This window comes from Pogoniulus pusillus, chromosome 28, assembly GCF_015220805.1.
Source record: "Pogoniulus pusillus isolate bPogPus1 chromosome 28, bPogPus1.pri, whole genome shotgun sequence".
Lineage (NCBI taxonomy): Eukaryota > Metazoa > Chordata > Aves > Piciformes > Lybiidae > Pogoniulus > Pogoniulus pusillus.
The window spans coordinates 11028666-11046931 of record NC_087291.1 but is presented as its reverse complement, the minus strand read 5'-3'; the positions used below and the strand labels follow the sequence as shown (position 1 = coordinate 11046931).

At 41.7% G+C, this 18266-nt stretch overlaps 1 protein-coding gene across 8 annotated transcripts in view; it reads left to right on the top strand.

Annotated features, from left to right (window-relative positions):
- HDAC9 (histone deacetylase 9) overlaps positions 1-16891 on the top strand; it is a 465174-nt gene extending 448283 nt beyond the window's left edge. For all 8 annotated transcript variants that reach the window (XM_064167147.1, XM_064167144.1, XM_064167145.1 and 5 more), the window contains 3 exons: positions 320-404; positions 5498-5651; positions 15257-16891. In XM_064167147.1, coding sequence (XP_064023217.1) covers positions 320-404; positions 5498-5651; positions 15257-15296 — 279 coding nt within the window. In that variant the 3' untranslated portion in view covers positions 15297-16891. The remainder of the gene's footprint in view (positions 1-319; positions 405-5497; positions 5652-15256) is intronic.
- Positions 16892-18266: the final 1375 nt, after the last annotated feature.

The window sequence follows — 18266 nt, the reverse complement described above, 5'->3', positions numbered from 1 at the left end:
ATGCAGTGGAATTTAGTTTGTGAGGAACCTACAAAAATTACCCAAATAACTAACATTTTTTTAATGAATAATACACAGACATGCACCTGCTTCAGAGACTCCATAGATTAGTCTTGCAGCCAATAGAAAAGCCCCTTGGAATTCAATTACATGGCTGGAAAACAGAAAACAAAATCGTGGCTATGCTTTTAGAACTGATACCAGCAAAATGTTTAACCAGTTCTTGGGCTGAGCTTTTCCTGAGGATTAGATTGTTTCAGTTTGTTTTACTGCCCTGTGGCTTACTGGAAATTTATATTATTCTCTTCTCTTCTTGCAGCTGGAGCCTCTCCCAGAAGATATTGTGCACCAAATCCCCAATATGAATGCAATAGCTTCTTTAAAAAAGACCACTGAAATTCAAAGTATGTTTCTCAGTTTGGGTTGGTGAGTTGATGGCTTGGTGGGTTTGGGGCACTTTTTAATGACAATTAATTTCATAGACATTAAATGATTGTTTCAGAGAAAAGATCAACCTAATGTTTTATGTATAAACCAGCAAGCCGTGTCTAGTGTCTAATCATATATATGTATGCTTTTATTTTGGTTTGGCATTTAAACCCAGTTAAATGATTTAAAACTTTCTGATTCCTGAATATTTCCCAATATTTCCATTCTAGAGCAGGTTGAATGAAACACGTGTGCCAGTGAGGGACAGGAACAGACAGATAAATGAAAGCTTTAACAGATAGATTCTTCAGATTCAGCCCTTTACAAGTTTCTTGCTTGTGATAAAGTTCTAAAGCTCAAAATGGGCACTGACTCATGGCACAATGCTAACAAATGACCTTATTTTATTCTCTTTCTAGATACTTGATTGCTTCACTTATGTTGCCTTACCCCAGCCCTTTACTACCCAGACATTTTAGACCATTTGCTCTGGTCTCACTGAGAAATTTTCGCTTTGCCACTGATTGCCTTAATCCAACTGGACAGACTTCCCTTAAATTCTCTAATTTTCTGCTTTTGCAATTTTACCAAGGCAGTTACCTGACTTATACTGTTTGCTGGCTCCTTAAGAACAAGAAATGGATAACAAATGTTTTGCTTCATGTTAAGTGGATGTCAAATACTTGAGATTAATTTGTATAAACCCCCCCCAGTTTTAGAAGGGCCAACAGGCATTATGCATTGTTCATGCAGTAATTATCTATATGATTTTAGCTGTAAGGTGCCAGTTAAAATTCATTGTAGGTATATAATTCATCCTTTGTATCAAGTACTCCCCCAGATATGCAAATGCTCTAAGTAAATCAGCTGCATATGATAAATTCTGGTAAGTCATTGTTGCTGGGTGGTATGTCCTCGGGTAGCTTATAGTATCTCCCTTAAAACTTCCTGTGAATGATCTGTAAGGAGTTACAGCAAGTTCAGGAAATTCATGTGCTGTGGAAGACAGAGCAGATTTGCAAATGATAATCAGGACAGGAAGCTGCACACAGGTAACAGACACGAAGAAGGAATGCGTAGTTCTGTTTGAAATAGGATATGTAGCCAATGAAAATGGATCTGAAACAAAAACAAACAGACAACACAAAACAGAAAAAGGAGATTTGAGAAATAATATATCAGAACAGTCTCCAGAAAGGCATAATGTCTTACCAGAAATACACACAAAGGGTGGAAGTTCAGAAAGAAGAAATAGAATTAGGATCTGATTTATAGTGTGTGTTTAAAACTAGTTCAGAGCTCTGCAAAGTGGCTTGTCCAGAATAAGCTTAGGTTTGAGCTAAGCTAGTACAGTTAACAGCAGTTCAAGTGGACTGCTCTCCTGAAACTAAATTGAGCTGCTCAGGCTTCGATGTTATTTATACACAATATTCTGTCTGACATCATTTTGTCTGGAAAGAGACCAAGTATTAGAGAGGAATATGCTCAGATGATGGAAAAGAGCATAGAGGAAGCTTAGTGCAGCTGCATGGTTGGACTGGATGATCTTGGAGGTCTCTTCCAACCTGGTTGATTCTATGACTCTGTGTACGTGTTGAATGTTATAGGGAGTTATGCAGGATGATAATCATTAGGTTGTGGGGTAGCACCTTGAGAGAGGCTGAGAAAGCCTGATTTACTTGGAAGATTGCTTGCTTGTGTATTGAATCTGTATTGCTGTGATCCAACTTTGATAAGTAATATTAGAAATATTTTAGACAAAAAAGTCCCTCCCTGTGTTTGCTGCAACCAAGTGAAGATACAATACTTAGACAATGGGAGGAAGCAACTTTTTTCTGACTGGAATGGAATTTATACAAATGTTTTGTTTGTGACAGTGACCCAAAGCTCCTTTGGAAATGGAATCCATTTGGAAGCAGTAGTTCCCCACACCCATGTAATATGCTGTTTCTACACAGTCCTGTTCACCAGCTTGAATATGACCCCCAGACTGGTTTTTTTCAAGCAAGCCATGATATGGCATGTCCAAATCTATCTGTGAAAGGCAATTACAAGTGTGTGTAACAGTGACAGAAACATGCACTTTTATTATTTCCTGGTAATAATCAGTGCTCCCACAAAACTTTGAGGGAGACTTAAGCACATTTTCATGCTGAAAGCCAAAGCATACCTAGAAGTCTGATTTGGTTTCATTGTTTGTTCTCGCAAGCCACAATCGATCTGCAAGTTTTGTATGAATGAAACCAGCAGTGTGCTTCACTCTTTCCCCTGAGCTCCACCAGGTTCTTCTCAATGAATCTAACAGGACCAGTATAATTTCACATTCCAGTATAGCACAGCAGAAATAGCATTTTCAGAGACGTGAGCAGTTTAAGGCAGATGCTTTCTGAGCTCATTTCATTGTCAGTCCACAGCTTACCTAAGCTTTCTCACAAAACTTCTTTGCAGCTGCGGGCTGTGATTGCCTCACCGTTTCACCAGACTTTGCCTGCAAACCTATTGGTGGGGCACACCTTCATACCCTGCATGTTGTGTGCACAACATATGAATGTTGTTTGTTATAAAAAGAGGCTTGCAAAGCTGTTCTGTTTACCATAGGTGCTCATAAGGTACAGCTTTCTGGTTTTAAGGAAAAACTCATCGCTGCTTTTCCACAAGCATCAAAAATCCCTCTCTGCATCAGGTACCTACTGTTACCTCGATGCTGTTCCTAACTGGGACTGCTTTAGAATTTCCCCCCACAAACCTCAAACACCTTGACATGTACTCCCCTCTGGGAAGACCCTCCACTGCAGCATAGGTGTTGCTGCTGGCTTCCTGGCCTGACTCTGCTCTTCCTCTCTATTATCGAAGCCACTCTCTTAACATACTTCTCAATGCAAGGAAACAAGGAAAATCACCAATCACCTGGGAGAAAAGGGCAGTTAAATGGGCACAAAGAGCTCACTAATATGCCTGAACTGGCTCTCAGTTTTAGTGTTACAAGAAAGTCAGGATTCAGGGGGCAGATGGTGTGTGAGCCTGTGTGTGAATGAATGAATGCGATGGAGCAGTCCTCGCTGATGCTGTTTTATAGTTGCTGCAGGAGAGCAACACAGTGGTAGCTGGGTACTAATATTTTATTTTATGAATAAGAGCCCTTGAAAACTCCAGCAGTGAACATGGGTTCATTTCTTTTATAGGCAAGAGGGGGTATTATTCCCATGCCAACAGATTTGATTTTCTTGCACATCTGTTTCTGCAACAAAAACCCCACCCACTCTGCGAGCGTTTAGCTCATAAATTATAGGGTTTGAATTGGGTGTATATTGCAAAGACTGACTTTTGCACATATGATCTGTGAGAACATTGGGGAATGCTCATATAACTTTTTGTTTGTTTTGTTTTGTTTTGGGGTTTTTTTTTTAGTGTATTTTTTAATGAATAGAGAATATGGTCTCTGAGCACAGCAATAATAGAGAATATTTTTGTCTTGGTTTTATAAAATTCACCAGGCTCCAATCATTGAGCCTACTGTTATGTACATAACTTTTTAGCTGTGTCTTTCATGCTTTTGGAGCGAAGCCAACCTCCTAACACTTAATCTCAACTTTGTAGGATACTTAATACACTTTAGGTTTTATCCCCAGAAGGTCCCCGTTACTTAAAGATTCTGCTAACTGCCCAAATGTGCACACTATTAGAGTTCAAAGAAACACCCTGCCCATGCTCGCTGGTTGTTCTTGCAGATTGACCTGGGCTTTCATCTTGCAGTGATGGTTTGGAATAAAGACATTTTCAGGCTTTATTGACAGCTGCTTTCTCACTGGAGGGAAAAGTTCATCTTTTGAAAAGCCTGAAACTGTATTGAGAGCTGTGTTACCAAAGAGGGAGTTTTCAGCAGCCTTTGTGCAGCACAGGCAGCACCACTGCTGGCCTGGCTTCCCAGCTGTCAAAGCCTCCAGCTACCCTCTGGATAAGCACCTCAACTCAGCCTGCTGCCCAGCTGCCAAAATCCTCCTTTTAGCCCTCGGAAAAGTCCCCTACTTGATCCCTTCTCTTTCACAGCTGTTGAAACCCTCTGTCTAATTCCCAGATAAGTACCCTGACCCAACCTCTGCAGCAGCTGCTGGAAGCTTCTTGCTTAACACTGAATAAGCTCTGGTCCAGAGCTCCCAGCCTTCCCAAAGCTTCTAATTTCCAGGTGTCATCCACCTGGCAATTAGTGAGTGCTAGGTGGATTACTGGACTGTAAGAAATGCCTGTGCAAATTCTTACTTGTTCATCTGGTTAGCACTAATGAACCTCTGTTGCACTGCACTAGCAGACCACGTTGTGTTTTGACAATGAATCACCTGTCGTCGTTGTTGTGTCGCTTGAGAAGCTTCTTGCCGTCTCTTGTGTTGCAGGCAGAAAGCTGAGAGCGCTCATGCCTTTAATCCACTGCTGGTTTTGCACAGCTAACCAGAAAGCTCTATTCCTTATGATAGCTGGCAGCTTTCCAGCAACAGCCAGTTCATATATGAAAGCTTTAAATAAATTATTGTTCTAGTATACGCCCTGAGGTTGGAGAAGAAAGAACATCCAGGACTAACAAACCTGATTGCTCTGGCAACATCCCTCAGTCCGAGCTGGCATCTCTGACTTTTTCCTTTTCAAGGAGACAGTGCTGTGTGAGCACTTTGTGCAGCAATATTCTTTTTTTCTAGTCCTGTTTGCTGTATATGCATCCACTGCCTGCCACATCAGAACTCCTAGGTATTATCCCTGCCCTGAACTCCCCTCTCCTCGTGTAGGTAAAGCCAACAGCCTGTCTGACAGTGTGAGTTCATTAGTCTGCGTGTTACTCCTCCGCTTTATTACCTTCTGGGGAAGGGTGTGACCCAGGCATTGGAATGAAAGCACTTTCCAACTTGGTGTTCTTGGGTTCAGAAATATACCTCTTCATTGCAGTCTGAAATTTCAGCTCTACTGCTTACACTGCAGTGATTTTAAATTATAATCACCCAGTGTTGAACTAAGTGATCACTGTGCTTGTACCACCATGCTAGCTAAACCTCCCATAAATTATTATGTGTCTTTTCCTTAGGCAAGTACTGGAAGTCAGTGGAGCCATACTCTGTGCCAGTGGATTGTGCTCTGGCTGAGTCTCAGAAACAGGAGAGAGAGGAGACAGAAACTGTATCTGCTATGGCCTCTCTTTCAGTGGATGTTGAGCAGTGTATCCCTCAGGAAAGCAGCAGGTAAGTATGTGCAAATACTGTAGAGAGCAAGGCTTTTGCTGCAGGTGAGATGAAGACAGCAGCTAGGCTATGGGTTCTTTCTAAATTATCAGCTAATGGAGGTGCCTGAAATTGTTCATCCCTGAATTTGGGTTCTCACACTTGGCCATGGGAAGCAGAGATATCCTATGCTGGCAGGTATTGTGTGTGTGTGTGTAATTCTTTACTAAAGTTATAGTTAGTGCAAAATCTCCCTGTATCTCAGCTACATGGGAAGTGCAATGTCCATATGAGGAAGACAGATGTGATCAAGTGTAATCAACCATGTTCTTCTCACTGGCAGCTATTCAAACCTGTTTAAGTTTCTAGGAAGTCATTTAACACACGATCAGATAAATTTAGTAAGGACGGACTTAAACCATTATTAAATGCTATTAGACAGGCATTAAAAGTTACTTCCCTGGAAGCAATGGAACAGTGCCTGTATTAAAATTAAAGCAGTCCTGACCAGGATTAGGGCCAACATTTTCTGTGTACCGAGATGAAGGTACACCAGCAAGGAATGAGAACGCTGTTTTTTCCAGCTTGTCAGCTGCTTTTCGTGGTAACGAAGATGTCTTTCAGCTTCTCAGTTTGCGACAATGATACATTCACTGCTGTTGCTTTTTACCAAACAGAGATGAAAAAACCTGATAGCCACTGAATGCTGTGTTATATACAAACCAGCATTTCTTTGAAGAGTTGTCAGGAATCAGAAAAGCCGCTGCAGAAGTCCTCGGAGTTCCTGATTTATTCGTTTTAAGAACAAACTTTCCTGGCCTTCACCAGTAGAGAGAGACTCAAAATGCAGTGGAACCATTCAGTTTCCATCACACAAACAGGGGAAGGAGGAAAGGAGAAAAAAGCCTTATAAGGAGACTCATCAGCTCTCTGAGGGCTGTGGTGCAGAGCTGTATAACAACAGGAGAGAAAGGAGGGAGCTGTGGGTAGCACAGTGGTGGTGGGAGTAGAGCCAGAAGCATCCATGACTTTTACGTCATGACAGCTACTTGTTTGATTCAGTTCTTGCCTCACACGTTGGCTCTTAATGAGAACTGAACTGATAGGCATCCATGGGAAGAGTGCAGCGCTGAAGGCAGTGGACGTGTTTGGCAGTGAATGTCTCTCACAACAGCGAGTTAGCCGCCACGGCTCAAAGGGACACACAGGGAGCAGAGCTAGAGAGGAAATGTTGCAGTGTTTACATTATTACCTTTCCTATGGTTATTATATTTTCATATGCTATGACTATTGTGCTGGTATTATTGCGAACAAATCCATAGAAGCTTGGGGAAGAATCCATGGCAAATGGAAGATAGATTTGAGATTTCTGAGTGCTCATCAGTGCTCAGCCAGGGAATAATGTGAGGTTTGTCATAGAAATTTGTCACAGTTACGAGACGCTTCTGCTAGCCGGGGGGCAGAAAGGTGCCTGCTCTTGTGTGCATAGCTTTGAGAGACAAAGAATTTCAGTTAAAGCGTTGGAACTGGTGCAGTCAAAGAACGCAAAGGTTTGAATTGTCTGAAAAGGGATGTGGTTAACTTTGTGTGTTTTTACATTGCTCAGAATAACCAAGAATTGTATTCGGTTTGCCCCTCTGCTCACTGAAAACTGCAGCCGTTGAGAGCAACGGCTAATCCTACATGGTTTGAACTAACTCACCCACTGACTAAAGCTGCACTTGATTCTTTTATTTATTACCTACTTACTGATCACCTATGACAATTTCCACCCACATTCTGAAAACAATTTCAGGGTGGAGCTGAGAGAAACAAGGGAAAAAAAAGGGATGTGCTGAAGTGTACACAAGTGGAATGCATGTGGCTGCCAGATTCATTACACTTCATCAGTTCTGGACTCTTGTAGGGACAAATCCATCGTGATGAATTGTTCTGTGGAAAAATGGCTTCGTTTGAAATATCTTCTGTGGTGCTGCAGAGGTTTTTCAGCAGCATAACCCCCCCCCCAGCCCTATGCACGCATGCGTTCCTAAGTCTGTTTCCACATTTGCAACCCACAAAGAAAATCGCCCAAAGCCAGATTGCCATCAGAGAGCGACAGGACGACGTAAGTGCTGTTCCGCTGGGCTAAAATTGAGTGTTAGGTTTTTCTGAGGGTTCAGGACATCCCTCTCTTTGTTTTCTTCCTGCTGGATGTAAGGGGAAATATGAAGTCAAAAACAGTCACCCTGAAGGTCTGGTTTCGAAGGTCTTCTGTGCCGCAGGGAGAGCTGAGAGGACCTGGCTGCATTCTGAGCATGAATTAAAGTCCAGCACGGGATCATAAATCTTGGGAGTGATTTGACATTGCACATTCTGGTTTCCTGCCAGTATAATTTCATTCACTTCACAGAAACTTGCCGTTCACAGGCACATAGCAACACAAACTGCAGTAACGTAGTGATGAGTCCAACTTTGCTTTTTCACGTTCTATTTATTGTGATTAAGGAGCACGTGTGCAGTGCTTCTTCTCCAGCCCCGTTCTGTGGCAAATGACCAGGCTGCAGGGGCATGAGGAGTCATCTGAGCTCTCAAAGCCTCTTGATGAGGCCACTGTAGATGTTTGCCTCCTTCCCTTCTTGCAGATGGGGGCCACATTCTGAAGATCTTGACGGAAGCCTTTGTATAGTGTGTTTGTTTTGGAAAGTCGGTTGTGACAGTGTTTCACTGAATTGATGCTGGAGATGAGCTTTGGATGGTAAGGACTCCAGATGAAGGAACAAGCAGTAGAAGTCTCTTTGCAGGAAATTCGTGCCAGTTATGTTGGAGGAGATACTGGTGTTTGGAGTGAGATGACTCACTTTAAACTCAGATTTTGGGCAAAGCAGCTCTTTTCCTGGCCAGCTCATATCTGACTCATTTACCACTGATGAATAAAGGATAAAATGCTTCTGGCTAAGGCCCATCTTAAGTATTTCTCTTTCTTTCTTCTCTTTCTCCTTCTTTTCTTCAAGTGACAGTGCCGATTATTTTTTAATTGTATTTTCTCTGGCAAGCTAAATGAGGAAAACTGTGAAAAGCTGCTACTCTTTTGGTCTTTTATTTTACCAAAGCACGACTCTGTGTTTTAGCATCCAACCGAAACTTGATTATAGACTTCAGAAGAGAACAGATAGAGTAAAAAGAATTTGTGGATAGGAAGGAAAACATGCATGATGCTAACACAGATTTAAACACAGATACAAGTAAAGGAACAGGCATGCCCTGTAAAACACTTCTGACAAGCATAACTTTTGTGTGTGTTGATAACTTTTTCATTCGCTGTGCGAGATACAGATTTCGCCAATTAAAATTGTGCTTTGGCCAGACATCCATTTCAGAAATGGTGCTGTGAAAATATTCAGTAGAGTGCTGTCCCTGATACATTGGAGCTTCTGTATGTTTCTTCTTAAAATGGAAAAATCAAAGGGCGTGGATGGAGCTCTCTTGCACTTACTGTTTTTACAGCAAATAATGAATCTTCAGAATGACAGTTTATCGGAGCTTGACTTTATGGCCCCCGTTCAGCTGAGCACAGATTTTACTCAAATGGAAATTAAAATAAAGTGTAAGTTGGAGATGTTACTCTCAGTATTACAGAGCTATGAGTTGCAGTTTCAGTCACACTGCGTTGTGTTGCTCACATTGTATGATGTGCTAGAGCACATAACCGTTTGGATCATGGGGCACAGCTAGCCACCATCAAGGACCACTTGCTGTATTTGTCTATCAACTCGTAAAGCTTCACTTAGCATTTCACTGTTTGGGTTTCTGCCTCAGCTCTGCTGAGTAACCTGCAGCCAGCTGGCCTTACCCAGAGTCAGGAGCAGAGGAACAGCTTCCCCTGTTCAGGACTTTTCTTGCCCACCTTCGCCTCATCCCCCAGTCCTAGGTGCATAAGGAAGAGGACTGGGAGCAGAGGAGTTTGACAGCCAGTCTCACCCTGGTGAATCATGGGATGTCAACAGCTGTATCTGACCTGTCCTGTGTAAAGATTCCAGGATACCTGCCCAAGTGTAAACTTTTCAAAGACTGTTTTTGAACCAGCTTGCAGTTTTGACACTCAGGTAGTGAATGCCACAGCCTCATCAGACATTGCATTCTTTTTCTTTGCTTTGAATTTACTAACTCATAAATTCACTGGGGAGTCCCTGCTTTTAGCATTGTGAGAAATAATAGCAGGTCTTTTCTTTCTCATAGTCTCTGCCCCATTTCTGGTTTTAAAGGCTTCAGCTGTCTCAAGACTCTGCATTCCTCTTGGTATGAGAATAGCTTCTTACCTCCGATGAATCTTGCTCTGCTCTTTGTCTTCTGTACATTTCTTTGAGGTGGAGTAAAAATTGCATGCAGGACTCAAGGTGCTGGGTGGATAGCTTCACATCAGGGATTTTTTCTTACCTATTCCCTCTACTCTTCTACGGTTAACTCCAAGCTCTCAGTTGTAGCCATCACTGAGTTAAAACAGTTAAAGCTGTCCTCCCTCCTCTTCTGTGTGTTGTGTGTTAGTTTGTATTTGTTGACCTTTTCAACTCAGGTATGGTGTGGTGGGCTTTAGAGTTGACTCATATGGATGTTAGGAGGAAGTTCTTCATGCAGAGAGAGTCATTTGCTATTGGAATGGGCTGCCCAGGGAGGTGGTGGAGTTGCTGTCCCTGGAGGTGTTCAAGAAAAGCCTGGATGAGGCACTTAGTGCCACGGTCTGGTTGACTGGATAGGGCTGGGTGCTAGGTTGGACTGGATGATCTTGGAGTTCTCTTCCAACCTGGTTGATTCTATGATTCTATGATATCAGGAATCATCCACAAACTTGGTCACCTGGATTGACTAGTAGACTGCAAGTTCTTTTTGATACTATAGGAAGGACACTGAGGTGCTGGAGTGTGTCCAGAGAAGAGCCTGGAGCACATGGCCTGCAAGGAGCATCTGACAAAGCTGGGGTTGTGGTCTAGAGAAGAGGAAGGCTGAAGGGGGACCTCAACACTCTCTACCGTAAGGGAGGTTGAAGTGAGGAGGGTGCAGCCTCTTCTTGATGACAAGCAGCAGGACTAGAGGAAATAGTTTCAAGCTGTGCCAGGTGGATGTGTTCAGGCTGGATGTTAGGAAATATTTCTTCACTGAAAGGGTTCTCAAACACCGAAATGGTATGCCCAGGGCAGTGGGGGAGTCACCATCCGTGGGGGTGTTCAAGCAGCATGTAGACCTAGTGCTTAGTGACATGGTTTAGTGTTGACCCTTCAGTGCTGGATCAAGGGTTGGACTAGATGATGCTTGAGGTCTCTTCCAACCAGATATGTTCTGTGAGATGCGCTAAAGAATTGCCTCATGGTGAAAATTCACCAATATTATTATCTATTTCCTACTTTTGGTGGATTGTTCATTTATGGGATAATTTACTCTCGGAGCATGGATTCCCCAAAGCATTTAGATGCAATTGTTGGAAGATTTTCATTGCACAGGCACATCCGTTGATCCTTCTTCCTTCCTTTCTTTCACAAACTTCTAATAAATGTGTAAGGCTTTCTTTCTCTCTAAGTGTTAAGACATCTTACCTAAATTACTATTACCTAAATGCCTACTAATTTTATCCCTGACTATATCTGCTTTCAGTTTCCCCATACAGACTTAGTGTATCTCCTGTAGTTTCCAAAAGAGCAATTGCACTTCTTACCTTCTCTGCATCTTACGTGGATGCTGAGTGAAGCAGTAGAATATGCTCAACACTTACTTCTTTAGCAACATCATAATTGCATTCCCCTCAGAACTCAGTGGATAAAGAGCATCTGCTTTTAGCAGCTTGGCAATGTTTAATAAATCGGTTTGTTCTAGTGCTGATACAGTTTAAGGCAGCTCATCTGCAAGTAATAAAACCTTCCTGATGCTTCTCTGGTGAACACAGATATAAATAGTTCATTCTGCTTTTGTGGTCTTCTACCTTCCTGGATGCTCCTTTTATGCTTTGATCTTCTCTTCTGATATATTTTGAAAGATCTTTTTGTGACTAGCTTTTGGATCTTGAACGTGTTGCTCTTTAGGCTCTCCTTTGGCTTGCATCATTGAGAGTTTGCATTTAACTTGTCAGAGTTTATCGTTGATTTAATTTGCCTAATTTGGACATTATTTCCTCTTTAAAGTATATAGATGTGTAGTTGCCTTAGCTCTTAAACTGTGATGACACTGAGTTCTATACAAAGTCCATTTTTACAAGGGTATACACTTACTCAGGATCTCTTAAACAATGTCTTTAGGCACTCTTTGAATCATCTCCATGGTATAGAAATGTACCTCTTGTTCCCCAGCTCTCTGTTACCAGAGGATCTCTTTTCAATTGCAGTGATCCTCCCTGACACAGCTGAGTTAAATTAAGAGCAGGTTATGACATAACATCATGCCAGCAAATCTCTCTTTTGTTCAGCAGTTTCTGTGACTTGGAAACATACCTTGCATTTTTATTTGTACGTGTGTGATGATGCAGCTGTGTGGAATCTCTGTCATTCTCACTTTAGAAAAAATAAGTGAGACATTTACTTCATCTATATGCTTAAACATTGACCTTTTTTAAGTGTAGAGATGAACTATTTAAAACATGTTCTCAGAAATGTTGCAGTTGCCAGTTATTCTCAACTGCCACAGAGCAATGCTGAAGGCTTCACAGGTTCACACATTTTATCCATATGCTAAGGTTTTTATCTCATCTGTTTCTTTTGGTTTAAGGTTCAAACTGAATCATTTTGTTTAGCATGAACTGGCAAAAGACTTCTTCGCTGTGTGAGTTGCACATGTATAGAGCTGTAGGTGAGCACTCTTTCCAACACACCAAAATAAACAGAGTGAGTGCAAGAGGGCTCTTCACCTAGGAACCTGCAGTTTAAATGAACCACAGTGAAGCCTTAATGCAAAATCACAGTTGTGGTTCTACAACCACTACAGTTCCAATCAGTGTCTTTCTGAATCTGCTGGCCACATGAAATCAGTTCAGGTCAGACCTGAGCTCACAGCTGCATCTCTGAGGAAGCAGTCAGAGCATACAATGAGGGATGGAGGGGGTGGGGGCTGCCCGTTTTGAGTTTTTATGCCAACTTCTTGTCACCCACAGGAAGACTGGCTGAACTGATCTAACTGAGAGTGACATAACTGAAGTAACATAAATTTGGTCTGTCAGACTCTGCCCCCTCTATTTATTTATTTTTTGAGAACATCTGATTTCATCAGAGTAGGTATATATTGGTTCACCACTCAGTGTTCTGTGTTTCTCTCTCTGTAATAAGGGCCCTACAGTTTTACTGGCTCTCACACAGAACTCTGGCCCAAGCCATTTTCTCATAAAAATGGATGTTTTTAATGATAAGCCATTGGATAGATCCAGTGGCTTCGCTGACACTAATAAAATCAAAGCAAACACATGTCTTGAAGAGGAGACTGGAGAAGGCTGTGAGAATACCCCCACTTGAGAGACAAGAGCCGGCTTCACCAGGGCACCCTAATCTCCTCCCCTGGCACTTACACATACAAATTCCTATTGTTGCTTAGGCTTTGGCTGGTGCAGAATATTGGCATATTACTCAAACATATTGGATTATGTTATATTATAGTATAACACTCAAGGTCTGTTCTGGCACTCAGAAGTACCCTTGTCAGTGAAAAATTACCCCAGACTAAAACCCTGAATAAGATCATCTCTCGGTTGTACTATGGCAATGAGTGTGTCAGGCCTAGAAGCCAAATGCCCGTGAACAGCTAGCCACACATACTGGTGCCCTAGATCCCTATAAATAACCCACCCCCCCCCACTTTCAATTCCAGAGTTTTTCCAGAGCTTCACTCCTTCCTGCTTTGCCGATCTCCAGCCGAAACCTGCTGACCGCTACTTCTTCTCACTCTCATTACTCAGAGCAGAACCTTAAAACTGAACTGTTATCTGCTTCCAAATTATCCTCTTTCCATACAGCCCCATCAGGTCCTGGATGTTTAACAAGGGCTTATTGCACTTTGGCATTATGCCCAAGGACAGGCAAGTCTTCCAAAGGCAGCTGGAGAAACTGGAAGGCTGTGGTCAGTACAACACATCAATGTGAATTCCCCACATGGTGCATGTTCCTTTATCACACCTAAGGACCTCAGCAGCAGCAGGCTGGGCTCCATCTCACCCTGGCTGCCACTGTGTGATCTCTGCTGCAAGCCAGAATAATGCAAGAGGGGTAAAACAGGGAATGCAAGAGGGCTTCACCCCACCTCTCAGGAGTAAGGGAGCTGCAGTGGTTACTCTACATAAGAAACACGCTCCACTGTGTGGTGAGGAAGAAAAGATTTGAGATTTATAGATTAATAATCTTTTAAGGTCAGCAACGCTTTGGGAAGTGATTACTTTGAAAAAGCATCTTTTAAATATATCATTCATCTGCCATTTTTCAACATAGGAGCTGTGGCCATTCCAAATCATAGAGGAATAACCTGTATAAAATCATTTGAAGTCACACTGCTGAAATTTTCATTTGGAAAGGCTTTAATAAACTCCAGATTCATTTAAAATTCTCTGGCTTCCTTGCTGAATAAACTACTAAAGCCCATGCAAGCCCCTTCCGTGGGGTCTCATGAGTTTGTACTTTCTGAGGGGCGTGTTGCTGAAGCCAGTTATTATACCAGCTTACAGGATTTAACTGGTAAACTTGTCTTTTACTTGTTAGTTTGCATTTGTATTTTACTGTCATTTCAAATTTGTTTGAAGTGACTCTTTTCGAGGAGGTCTTAAGCTCATTTGTCACAGGGTATTCTAGCAGACTGAGGTGAGAAGTGGTTTCTGTCCAAATTCTTGTGCTCTTCAATAGTGAGGTCCCACCATCATCTCAGGAGCTTCCCATTTTGTAATTTCCAACACAATGCTCAGGTGCAGTAGCTTGTCAGATACAAGGAATTATGACACTTTATGCCATCTCATTGTATGCCCCCTCTCTTCTCTTATGACTTGCTTTAAAGAGCTCCCTTTGCCTGAGATTCATATTTCCCAAAGGCTTTCAAACAAAAGACGTAGAACTCATCTGATGCAATGTTATTAATAGAAACCTTCTCTATGACAGTGATCTGCTGTTTGGGTCTGGAATTTGGTCTCAGAGGTTGCAGGCAGGCAGGCTATGCACTGATGAAAGCACAGACTCAAAAATCAGAGGACTGAGGGAGAACCCCAGGACGAACCCTGCCAACTACTTGCCTACTAGCAAACTGTTTTGCTTTACGAGTATGGGCCCACTTGAAAAAATAAGTGCACATATTTTTAGTTGCAAAAGCTTGTAAAATAAAAATATCACAGCTATTTTTCCATGAAATTATTTAACTCTGTTGACAGAAAGCATGTACATTTCTGGACAAAAAGTTATAAAATATTCTGACATATTTTAATATAAACAGGAACATTTTCGGTGATTGCTTGGATCTAAAATGTTTTTCCACTTGACATTTGTTTATACTTCCTAGGAAAGAAACTCTATTTATGGATAACTGAATAATACAAATAAACATCAGAGAGAGCTGAAAAATCAGCTTTGATTATGCATGAAAATCTACAATGTCATTGTGTACTCATGTGCCGTATTCTGATTGCCTGTTTATTTTTACAGAGCTGCTGGCGAGCCCATGGAAGAAGAGCCAGCCTTGTGAAGTGCCAAGTCCTCCCTGATATTTCCTGTGGGTGACATCATTGTGTATCCCCCCAAAGCACCTTCAGACATGTCTTGTCTGCTGCTTGGGTGGCACGGATTGGATGGAACATAAACACTGGGCACAGAACTCTGAATAGCAGCTTCACTTGTCCTTTGGATGGACTTGAAAGAGCCCTAAAGATTCCTTAAATGTAACCACTACAATTCTAGAGTTACAGTGAAATGGGCTTGGGAGAAAGAGCCTAGAGCATGCTTTTTACATGCTGTTTGACCCACTCACCAACATAAATTGTGAAATTGAGTGTTACAAAACTCTACATGATAGATTAGAGATACGAGAATTGCAACAGACGGCAGAATACTTGGTAAACTCCCATGAATCACTTTCTGACACTTTTTACTGGGTGATTTTTAATCATACTGTGTGAAATTGTTAATAGAATTTGTTTTCTCTGCTCTGTGTAAGGAAGAAAGTACACCACCCACCCGTGTTCCATGTGCCATTTTTTTAACGCCCTGTAATGAGTTCTTAGCTAAGTGAAAAGTGCGTAAAATATGACGAAGGATTTGAGCTAAAGGGAAAGCACTTCTTATTGTACTATAAATACCCCAAAGTACTGTGTTTGATGGTGCTTGATTTTATTTTCCCTTTTCCTGGCTATCCCTCCTCATTTCATGTGATCTTTTCTATCATAAAACCACATTCGCGATTCTCTAAACCGAGCGATCTCCTGCCTTTAAGAAACACAAGTGCTGTACCCTCCGTAGTTGACAGTAGCTTTCACCATATGTGCAGCAGAGATCAAGCAGTCTCTGAAAAATGGATGGCTTTCCAAATGTGTTTTTGGTTTGTTCTGAACCGTTTCTGTGTCCTGCCTCTAAGAGCAGCGATCTTCAGTAACTGCGTGCAGCTCGTTTGAAGCTCAGGTGTTTCTGTGGCGGTTGTGGTGGGGGTGTGTTTTTTTACAGGTCGTCATGTGAATATGAACTGATTCTTTTATGTAGTCCTGCACCAAGAGGACTGATGTTGCTTAAAAAGCTTCAAAGGGTTTAGGCTTTATTTTAGATCCCAAAAGTGCAGCAAGATCTCCCTGCAATGTGACTTTAGCTGTTTAGTTCCATGTTTGAGAACGTAACTTAGAGTCGTGCCTTTAGCTGATAACGAACGCTTAAACTGTTACACGTGTTGCCTTACCGTCAGACAAAGAGATAGGGCATGTATGTAGGACTGCTTCAAATGCACAAAACTCTGCTACAGCAACTTTTATTTTGTTTACAACTTTCTCACCTAATGAACCCCGGGAGATACCTTGAAGTATTCAGCTTGCGGTATTCGATAGCTCGCTCAGCTTTTAAAAGCAAGTGAAGTTCATTTTTATATCTTTTCCAAACTCAGAAGATATATTAAAGCCATAAGTGAAGACTGTCATGCTTTTTATTCTGAAATCTGAAAGGAACCTTAATTAAAACAAGCTTTTGGGGAAGGCCGTGATATGAAAGATATGGAACAATGTGGTTTCAGTTATAGACTGACTCAAACCTGTAAATCAAAGATGAAAGATTTCACTCAAATAGAATTATATAATTCTCTTTTGTTATGCAGTCAGACTATATCTTTCATGCATTTGGGTTTGTTTACCATTAGTATTTTCATTTTAAAGACTTTCATTACTTACACAAAAGCTCTCTGCTACAAGGCAGAAATCTGAGGCATGCTTTGAAAAGGGGAGTCTAAAAACAGGAATGTCATTTCCTATAATGCGAAGCAAACTTTTATTCTGAAAGGCTTCCTCTGCAACGGCTCTACGCCCCTCCAAAAGGAAAATAAAATTCTACCCCCCATTTACAAGCCAAACTCAGGCTCATTTTAGTAATTCAAAGAGTCCCAGCAGGCTAAATTAACTCCTGGTGCAAGCCACCTTGCCTGACTTTGGGCTGTTCTGAAGGGGTTGTCCACAAGACTAAAGCAATCAGGCGTCCACCCTGCGTTTTTCAGCAGACTTGTGATGGCAATCGTACTTGCCACTTACTGTGATTTTTCTTGTGGTCATCAAAGAAATTTCCCCTCAAGGAAACCGAGGGCCACAGCTGACGAGTTGGGTAATTTGTAGTGCTCTTCACATTTTGAAATAATGGCTGCAAACTTTTAATTGAGTGTATACTAAGATCACTCTTAAACTCACCCCGTGAGCGCAAAATCTGCTTATGTCTCAAGCCTGCATAAAACTGAATTTGAACTACAGCCTGAATTGTGACTTACAAATTTACCAGTTAAAAATCTCTGTCCTGGAAATCAGCTAAAGCTGTCCTTTTGTAGCTGGAAATGCTTTTAAAAGGCCAGAATAATTAGAATTAAAGCACATTATAATCTCACACTTCTGCATTTGTACAGGCATACTCCCAGACAGACATCTAGACATGCTATTGGTTACAGTTAAGATCATTTGGATAAGCAAACACGCAAATAAGCTGCACACAGATTGTGTCCAGAACTCTCTTCTCACCAAAGTCAATAGCAAAATCCTTTTTGATTTCAATGGGAGATGGATCAGGCCCTGCTTTCTTTTTTTCCCCCTTCAAGTCCAGAACACCATTACTTTTTGATTATGTCATTACAAAGCATCGTAGAGCCCTCTGGGAAATGATTGAGGCTTATGGTGAATATCAACACTTCCTTCAAAGCAGACCTGGGCTTTCTGAGAGGGCAGTTTCACTTGCTGCCGTTTTCGTCTCACAGCATTTTTTATTATCACCAATAGCTCCCTGTGGATTACAGCTAAAAGATCTCCCAGCAGTTTTAGACATACTTCCAGAGAAATATTCACATAGACACTCTTAAAAATGCCCACTTGTAGCTGGATTCAACAACAGATGCCAAGAATTTCAGAAGGATGCAGGAACTGCATGTTTCTCCATTTCTAATGTCAAAAAAATCAGCTGTTTTGGAAGAGACATCACAGTCTCCTGT